Raw genomic sequence first — 10100 nt, 5'->3', positions numbered from 1 at the left:
ATGCACACCTATATTGACCCCCCATACCCCCCCCCCCCACCCATAGTCAAACACACTAATCACCCCCCCCCCCCCCCACAATACACCCAGCACTCCCCACTACCCCAACACCCATCACCCCCAACACCTCCAACCTCCAACACCCCCCAATACCTCCAACACCCAACACCCCTCAATACCTCCAACACCCAACACCCCCCACCTCCCCCCACAACACCCCCCACACTCACCTCTCAAGCTTGGGCGGGTTGAACACTCTGCCGAGGCCCGACGGACGTTCCCGCTTCTCGTCCAGGCCGGAGCTAGCGCCGGGGCCGAGGGTTTGCGAGCGCGTGAGGGTGGGGCCGCCTCTAGGGGAGCCACGGTAGGGGGAGCCGCCCGGACTGCTCCCCTTCAGCGCCCCCAGCCCGTCCGAGCCCTCCTGCGCGAGTGCTGCGGCGGAGAGGGACACGGCGTTGGCTGTGGAGGCGGCTGATGCTCCCCCTGCTGCGCCTCCTCCTGCTCCTCCTCCTGCTGCGGCGCTTCCTCCAGCAGGGCCTCCATTCCCTGCTGCTCCTACTGCTGCTGCTGCTGCTGCTACCGCGCCTCCTGCTGCGCCGCCTGCTGCTGCCTGCTGGATCTGCTCACTGGCAGCCGAGGTTCCACTCATGGCTGGTTGACGCACTGACGGACTTACTGACGGATTGACTGACTGACTGACTGACTGGGCGACTCACTCTCACTGGCTCATGACACACCTGTTACCTGCCCGAACGCACCTGTCCCGCCCGCCTCACCACCCGGCACTTTTTTTCTCTCTCTCTTTCTCTCTCCAACCAGTACGCCCACCTGCTTTCCCCCTCTCTGCTTTTTTCCTGCTTTTTTCCTGTTTTTTTTCTGGTTTCTCACACACTCGTTCTCGTTACCTCGTTTTCTTTCTCTCTTTCTCTCGATTCCTCCGGCTCGTTCGCTCTCTTCTCTCTCTTTCTCTCTCTCCCTCTCTCTCTCTCTCACTCTTCGTCCAGCTTCTGAAACCTGGAAAAGAGATTAGGATGATTAGTGTCTAGAGCTTCTTTTTTTTTTTAAGAGGAAATGTGTTTAGTTTAACATTTGTGACGCTGAGGGAAATACTTGTCTCTCTCTCTCTCTCTCTCTCTCTCTCTCTCTCTCTCTCTCTCTCTCTCTCTCTCTCTCTCTCTCTCTCTCTCTCTCTCTCTCTCTCTCTCTCTCATTTTTTCATCCTTCATGTCACCCAATCCCCCAATCACTCATCCACTCATCCCCCAATCCCCAATCCCCCAATCCCCCATCCACTCATCCCCCAATCCCCCAATCCCCCATTCTCTCATCCCCCAATCCCCCAATCCCTCCTTCCCCCATTCCCTCCTTCCCTCATCTCTCATCCCCCCAACCCGCATCCCCCAATTCCTCCATTCCTCCATCCCTCATCCTCCCATTCTCCAGATCTCCCTACCCCATACCCCATCACACACACACACACACACACACACACACACACACACACACACACACACCTGCATACCTGCCATTCCCATTAGTAATATTAAAACACACAACCCCGACTCTCTGTACTCTCTTTTATCGTTCCACATCGGCAGCAAAAAGAGAAACGTTTCCCACATACAGCATCACTTTCACTTTTAAACGTTGCCCAGCTTCACTCTCCCTTTTCGGCGTCAACAACAATAACAACAACAGCAACCAACAATAACGGTGATGGTATTAATAATAATAATAATGAAACTCGTCCGTAATGCGAGTGGTGAGTGGGATATATCTATTACGAAATGCTTGCTGTGTGGCGTGGCATGAAACGTGTTAGAGGTGTGTGTGTGTGTGTGTGTGTGTGTGTGTGTGTGTGTGTGTGTGTCGATTGTGGCGGAAAAACAACAACAGCAACAACAACAACAACAGAGAGAGAGAGAGAGAGAGAGAGAGAGAGAGAGAGAGAGAGAGAGAGAGAGTGAGTGTGGCTTCTTGGAAATATCACCTGATCGACAGCCTAATTGACATGCAGCTTTTAATCGCCTCCTACGACACGCATTGAAAGCATGTATTAATAGTCACCGATCCTTGGAAATATAGAATAGAATAGATATAATATTGATAACACTGAATGCATGTATTATTATTCCCGGATCCTTGGAAATATAGAAGAGAACAGATATACTATTGATAAACTGAATGCTTGTATTAATATTCCCCAATCCTTGGAAATACACAACAGAACAGATATAATAATGACAATACTATAAATAAATATAATAACAAAAATAAATTACATGTTATTAGACAATCACCATCTATAGAAACAATCATAATACTGAATCATCATAATTGTCGATAGTACTAGATATTCATAACGCTTGATAAAAAAAAATTGGGAAAGCAGAAAAATGGAAATAAAGTATAATAAGAAAAAAAATATATAATCAGCAACAAATGAGATACGTTCCATGATACTTATATTTTATAATACTTATAATTATAGGCAAGGTGTCGAGCAGGTAAAGTCTAAAGCAGGTTAAGTTGAAAGCAGGTAAAGTAAGGTAAGGCAAAAAGAAAAGCAAGGTAAAGTAAGCTAAGGTAAGTTAAGGTGAGGATAAAGTAAAGTAAAGATAAGGTAAAATAAGGTAAAGATAAGATACAGCTGAGGCAAGGTAAGGTAAGGTAAGGTAGTGTGTTACAGGCAAGGAATATCAGAGCAGTAGAGGTTTACAACTACTTCGAGATGTGGCGTAGCAGTGGGGGAAGGGGGAGGGAAGGGAGGAAGAGGGAAGAGGAGAGAAGGGGGATGCGGAGGGGAAGGACAAGGAGAGGAGGTTGGATGGGGAGGGAGAAGAGAAAGGGGAGGGGAGAAGAAGAAGAGGGGAGGAGAAGAGAGGGAAGAAGGAAAGAAGGGGAGTGAGGCGGATGAAGGGCTGGACAGGGAGAGGGGTTGAAAGGGGAGGAGAAGAGATGGGGAGGAGAAGAAGAAGAGGGGAGGAGAAGAGAGGGAAGAGGGAACGAAGGGGGGTGAGGCGGAGAGGGGAAGGACAGGGAGAGGAGGTTGAAAGGGGAGGGAGAAGAGAAAGGGGAGGGAGAAGAAGAAGAGGAGGGGAGGGGAAGAGGGGGAGGGGAGGGGAGGGGAAGGACAAGGAGAGGAGGTTGAAAGGGGAGGGAGAAGAGAAAGGGGAGGAGAGAAGAAGGGGAGGGGAGGGGAAGAGGGGGAGGGGAGGAGAGGGGCGGGGCTAAGTGACGCAGTGCTTGCAGTGTGTAGGGGGAGGAGGAGGAGGTGGAGGTGGAGGAGGAGGAGGAGGAGGAGGAGGAGGAGGTGGAGGTGGAGGAGGAGGTGGAGGAGGAGGAGGAGGAGGAGGAGGAGGAGGCGAGAGAAAGGTGCAGAGAGAGAGAGAGAAAGGGGGGCGCCTCATGTGTGTTATCAGCGTCGTTTAGCTCCGAGGTGGTTGGTATACACACACACACACACACACACACACACACACACACACACACACACACACACACACACGCAGTTATGAATTCGGAATACATAAAAAATAAAAAAGCAAAAAAAAAAGAGAGCAGGTAGGATTAGAGTCGCGTCGTTCGGGTCACATTAATTAAAGGAAAAAAAAAAGAGAACGGGAAAGAATATTAATTCCTGCGCGGCGGATAATGCAAACCTTTTTTTTTAACAATGTATTATTTTTTTTTACTTCACTATTTTTTTTTTTTTTTTTTACTGCATGTGGAAATTGCCTCTTTAGAACCGCAGGGAAGAAAGGAAAGTGGGAAGGTACACTCACACACACACACACACACACATACACACACACACACACACACACACACACACACTGATACACGGCAAATATTTCACATCATAATTTCTTTTTACCTTTTTTTTATCATCATCACCTGTCCACAGAATCTCATTAACAGGTGATCAGTTTTACCTTTACCAATCATTCACTCACTCGCTCGTCGCCTCGTCTCTCCAATAATAATAATAATAATAATAATAATAATAATAATAATAATAATAATAATAATAATAATAATAATAATAACATAAAAGCAACTAAATATAAATACAAATGAATGCGTACACACACACACACACACACACACACACACACACACACACACACACACACACACGAACGTAGACATGAATTCATATTATATTCTCGGAGTATTGTTTCATGTGTGTGTGTCTGTGTATGTGTGTGTGTGGAGAGAGAGAAAGGGCTATCCTGGACCTCGCTTTAACTCCTTCCCTCTCCTTTGCTCTGTTTCCCTTTACCCTCTCTCGCTCTCTCTCTCTCTCTCTCTCTCTCTCCGCCCTTGACAGCCAAGCAAGGGGAACTAATAGAATTGTTGTCTCCCTTATCCTATCATTATTACCACTGTCATTATTATTATTATTATTATTATTATTATTATTATTATTATTATTACTATGATTATGATTATGATTATTATTATTATTATTATTATTATTATTATTATGATGATGATGATGATGATGATTGGTGATGGTTTGGCTGCGGTTCTCATTTTTCTTGTTATTGTTATTGTTGTTACCGTTGTGTAGTGTTAAGAACATAATAACAGAATTTAAGGAGTCTGCAAGAGGCCGGCAGGGCTGTAAATGGCAGTTCCTGTGAACCTAACCCCACCTAACATCACTGTCCATAAATTTATAATGTTTTTAATGTGACTATCGTATTGGCACTCACAACATGACTGCCCAGCCTGTTCCACTCATCTACCACTCTGTTGGCAAACCAATTTTTGTCTATGTCCTTGTTGAATCTGAATTTATCAATTTATCGTGTTGTATCCGGTTCTCTTACCATCAAAACCTTATTAATATCTCCCTTATTAAAGCCCTTCATCCATTTATCATCCTCGATCAAGTCTCCTCGCTCCCTTCGCCTTTCTACAGAATGCAAGTTTAATTGTTTAGGTCTTTCCTCATAGGGCAAGTTTATTAACCTCCTCTGCACGGATTCTAACTTTTTGATATCCATTCTAGTGTAAGGTGACCAGAACTGAGCCTTATAATGAAGATGAGGTCTAACTAATGCTGAATATAGCTGGAGGATGACTTCGGGGATTCTGTTGCTTACGCTCCTTGAAATGAATCCTTGAAATGTTGGTCCTTTGTACATAAAAGAATATAAACAATGGTCTGAGTAGTGGTGGTGGTGGTAGTGGTGGTGGTGGTAGTGGTGGTGGTGGTAGTGGTGGTGGTGAGGGGGAGGGCTCAAGGGCTCAAGCGCGTGTGTCCCCAAAGTTAAAGACAGGAGGAGGAGGACGAGGAGGAAAAAGACGAGGAGAAGGGGAAAAATAAAAAGGAAAAGAAAGAAAACAACGACAAAAAAAGCAATAGAGAACAAGTAATAGCAGCCACTGATCACCACCACCACCACCACCATTATCACCACCACCACCACCACCAATACAATCACCACCAATAGTCGCAAGAATGTAGAGACGAGTAACCAGGTGAGAGTTAATTACATGAGGCTCAGGTAGTGGTGGTAGAGGTGGTGGTGGTAGTGGTGGTGGTAGTGGTGGTGGTGGTGGTGGAGGGTCGCACAACACCGCAGGTAAGATCAAGGTGTCCCAAGGGTAATCACAGGGACGGCAGGTACAGGTGTGTGTGTGTGTGTGTGTGTGTGTGTGTGTGTGTGTGTGTGTGTGTGTGTGTGTGTGTGTGTGTGTGTGTGTGTGTGTGTGTGTGTGTGTGTGTGTGTGTGTGTGTGTGTGTGTGTTAGGAATGTGCAAGAAGGTCCAATACGATCATCACCACCACCATCACCACCATCACCACCACCTCCACAAACACCAAAATCATCACCATTATCACCTTTCATATCACCACCACCAACAAAGACATCACTACCACCACCACCATCATCACCATCATCATCACCTTTCTATCACCATTAAAAACGCACCACCAACATCACTATCAACATCATCTCTTATCATCACCGCCACCACCACCACCACGGCCACCAGGTGTGAGAATCATTAATTAACGTTCAGCGCCACACCTTTCACCTGTTCGTCCTCACCTGCCTGATCCACGACTTTCCCTAATATTGTAATGATGTATGTTGGTTGGTTTGTCCGTTTTTTCTCCTCTCCTCTTCTCTTTCTCCTCCTTAACACTCTTCCTTCCTACCTGTCTTTCCTCGCTTTTCTTCGCCTTTATTTGCATTTCTCCTTTATTTTTTTATTTTTCGTTTTATTTGTTTTTCCCCTTCCCTCCCTTCTGTTTCTCTTTTTTCTCCTTAACTTTCTCTTCCTGTATTTTATTTTTCCCTCGCTTTCCTTTCTCCTTTTTCATTTCCCTTCCTTCATTCCTTTTTTCCCCTTTTCTCCCTTTTTCTTTTCATTCATTCTTCCTTTCCCTTCCCTTCCTTCTCTGTTTCTCTTCTCCTCTTCTCTTTCTCCTCCTCCTTTATCTTTCCCTCGCTTTCCTTCCTTCTTTTTTAATCTCCCTTCCTTCATTCCTTTTTTTTCCTTTTCTCCCTTTTTCTTTTCATCCGTTTCTTCCCTTCCCTTCTCTTCCTTCTCTTTTTCTCCTCTCTTCTTCTTTCTCTTAAACACTTTCCCTTCCCGAACGTCTTTTATTGAGCATAGTGTGTGTGTGTGTGTGTGTGTGTGTGTGTGTGTGTGTGTGTGTGTGTGTGTGTGTGTGTGTGTGTGTGTGTAGGTACGCTCTCTCCAAACACACCCCTCCCACCTCTCTCCAACATAAACAAACACACAAACACACCGCTCAAAAAACAAACACAAAGCAAACAGCAACACAAACACACACACACACACACACAGCGGCCTCCCAAAACACGTTACGACATGTATTACCGAGCCATTGAAACGACACACATTTCCATCACGGATTATCCTGGATCAGCCGCTCTCTCTCTCTCTCTCTCTCTCTCTCTCTCTCTCTCTCTCTCTCTCTCTCTCTCTCTCTCTCTCTCTCTCTCTCTCTCTCTCTCTCTCTCTCTCTCTCTCTCTCTCTCTCTCTCTCTCTCTCTCTCTCTCTCTCTCTCTTCTTTTTTTTCGTCTTTTTTCTTTCTCTCTTTCTTTTTCCCTTTTTACTATATCAATTATCTTTTTTTTCTTCTTTTATCTTTTTCCATTCTCTTTTCTTTCTCTCTTTCTCTCTCTTTATTCTTTTTTTCTCTTTTCTTCTTTCCTCTCTCTCTCTCTCTCTCTCTCTCTCTCTCTCTCTCTCTCTCTCTCTCTCTCTCTCTCTCTCTCTCTCTCTCTCTCTCTCTCTCTCTCTCTACGAACATTAAATCTATCTTCTTATTCCTCCTCCTCCTCTTCCTCTTTCTCCTCCTTCTCTTCCTTTCCTTTCACTCCTTTCTGCCCCTCTTTTCCATCCTTCCTTCCTGTCTTCCATTCTTCCTTTCTTCCCTCCACCCGTTCTTTTCTTCCTCTCTTTCATTTTCATTCTTTCTTTTCTTCGCCTTTCTCAATACGATGTCTTTTCATATTTTCCTCTCTTTCGTCATCATTCTTTTTCTTCTCTCTTTTCCTCTTCCTTGATACCCTTCCTAATTTCCTTCCTTCCCTCTCTTCCCTTTCTTTCTTTCCCCTTTTTCCTCTCTTATACCCTTCCTTCGCTTCTCCCCCTCTTTTCCTCCCTCCTTATCTCCTTCCTTTATTGTCCCTCCCTACATCCCTTCTTTACTCCCTCGTACCCTTCCTTCAATTCGTCATCTCCCTCTCTCTCCCTTCCTTCCTCTCTCCCTCCCTCCTTCGGTCCCTTCCTTCCCTCTGTGTCCCTCTCTCCCTCCCTCCCTCACTTCCTCTCCTTGTTTCCTCTCGTATACCCCTCTCCCCTTCCTTCCCCTCTACCTCCTCCCTCTCTCCCTTCCTCCTCTCCCTCCCTTCCTCCCTCCCTATCCTTGTTTCCTCTTCAACCATAAAAGGAAAAATTCCGCTCCGATCCCCTCTTAAAAACATCTTCACATACCTTTGATTTATTTTTTTTCTGTAAAGGTACAAACACACACGGACGAACGCACACACGCTTTCCTTTTATTCAGTTATTTTTTCGTTTTTTTCCCGTTTTCGTTATTTTTTTATTTTCGTTTTCGGTTTTTTTTTCTTTATTTCTGTTTTCGTAGTAATAGAAAGAAAAATATATTAATAGTGAGAAAATAAATGAATAAATAATTAAGAAATAGAAAAAAATGAAAAAGGAGAAGAAAAAATGAAGGTGGGGGAAACAAATATAACAGAAATAGAAATAGAAAAAGATAGACACGGTAAATAAAGAAATCAAAAGCGCACACACACACACACACACACACACACACACACACACACACTTAGTAAGAGAACATTAAGACAAATACAAGAATACCACATAAAAAAAAAAAACTTCGCCTCCCTGCCAGTGTTACCAAATCCTTTCCATCGACACAGCGTTTCCATTTTAATCAAGGAAAAAAGATGAAATAAAAAAAATAAAAAAAATGTTATACGCAATTCTCCTATCAGAGTTGCGTCTATCAGTCTTTTTTTTTTTTGTATTCTTATAATCCACCTATCTATCTATCTATCTATCTATCTATCTATCTATCTATCTTTGTGTTTTTCTCTCTCATTTCATCTCTATATCTCTATTTTTCTGTCTATCTTTTTACCAGTCTATCTATCTATCTATCTATCTATCTGTCTATTTATCTATCTGTCTATCTGTTTTTTTCTGTTTTCCCCTCGCATTTTTATCTCTATACCTCTATCTTTCTGTCTGTCTTTCTATCAATCTTCCTTTCTTTCTATCTATCTATCTATCTATCTATCTATCTATCTATTTATGTGCTTTCCCCTCATTTTTGTCTCTATCTTTCTCTTGCTAACAATTTTTCTATCTACTTATCTATTTATCTCTATCTCTCTCTCTCTATCTATCTGTCTATCTATATGTCTATCTGTCTATCTATCCACCCTTAATATTAACAAACTTTCGGGAGTCTATTTACGAATCACGAAATCCCCATCAACGTAATCGCCTTTAAATCATCCGACAATTAAAACACACACACACACACACACACACACACACACACACACACACACACACACACACACACACACTTCCATATACTCACTAACCCTCCCCTTTCCTCCCCCATCCTTCCCTTCCTCCCCTCTCCTACCCCTCCTCCCCCCTCCTTCCCCTTACTCCCCCCCCTCCTCTCCTCCTCCCCCCAGAAGGAAACTCGTCCACTTTTAAAGGAAAATATTAAAGAGAGGGATAAAAAACATCAAAGGTATTTCGCAAGTGAGCGCGCACACACACACACACACACAAAAATAATAATAATAATAGAAATAAGAAATAAATAGATAAAAATATATAAATAAAAAAATAAATAAAATAAAAATCTGCGTCTCTTTGTGGTGGTGATACTGTTTCGTATACCTTCCTATGTTACTGATGTGTCTCTCTATATGTGCGTCAGTCAGTGTCTCAGTGTGTGCATGTATCAGTGTGCATGTATCATTGTGTATGTGTGTGTTAGTATTATGTGTCAGTGTGTGTGTGTATGTGTGTGTGTGTGTATTGTGTGTGTGTGTAGTGTGTGTATGTGTGTGTGTATGTGTATGCGTGCGTGTGTATGGGGTGTGGGGGGTCAGGCTGTGTGTGTGTGTGGGGGGTTAGTATTATGTGTCAGAAAAAAGGTGGAGGGGAGTGTGGGTGTACGGTTATTGAGTGCGTGCTTGCTGGGCTGCGGCCAGGGTGTGGGGGGTCAGGCTGGCGGGCAGGGGAAATGAAGAAAAGTCTCTCCACCAAAAAAGGGATAGTAAGGGAGAGCCAGATAAAGGGCAATTAATCCTGTGGATTTTTTACCGTGGATATTCAGTCAATGTGAATTTTCTCATATTCGTGGTTTTCTCTGACGTGTCCAAAAAGGCAAAGATTTTTGTAGATTTCACTGAACACTGGGAATTACTCGTCATCATCATCATCACAGCATTTGCTGGCGGTTCTCTATCCACAAATAACAAAGAACGCGAAGACACGGAAACTTGCGGATAGAGATTTCACTGTAGACGATGGCACATTCTCCTTC

At 43.9% G+C, this 10100-nt stretch overlaps 1 protein-coding gene across 1 annotated transcript in view; it reads right to left on the bottom strand.

Annotated features, from left to right (window-relative positions):
• Nucleotides 1-214: 214 nt before the first annotated feature.
• LOC126980672 (spidroin-1-like) overlaps nt 215-10100 on the bottom strand; it is a 51930-nt gene continuing 42044 nt past the window's right edge. Inside the window, exon 2 of the mRNA XM_050830798.1 lies at nt 215-1014. Within this exon, the coding sequence (XP_050686755.1) occupies nt 227-649 (423 nt within the window). The 5' untranslated portion in view covers nt 650-1014 and the 3' untranslated portion in view covers nt 215-226. The remainder of the gene's footprint in view (nt 1015-10100) is intronic.

The sequence above is a fragment of the Eriocheir sinensis genome, chromosome 4 (assembly GCF_024679095.1).
Source record: "Eriocheir sinensis breed Jianghai 21 chromosome 4, ASM2467909v1, whole genome shotgun sequence".
Classification (NCBI taxonomy): domain Eukaryota; kingdom Metazoa; phylum Arthropoda; class Malacostraca; order Decapoda; family Varunidae; genus Eriocheir; species Eriocheir sinensis.
The sequence above is the reverse complement of the archived record's forward strand: the minus strand, read 5'-3'. Positions and strand labels throughout refer to the sequence as shown.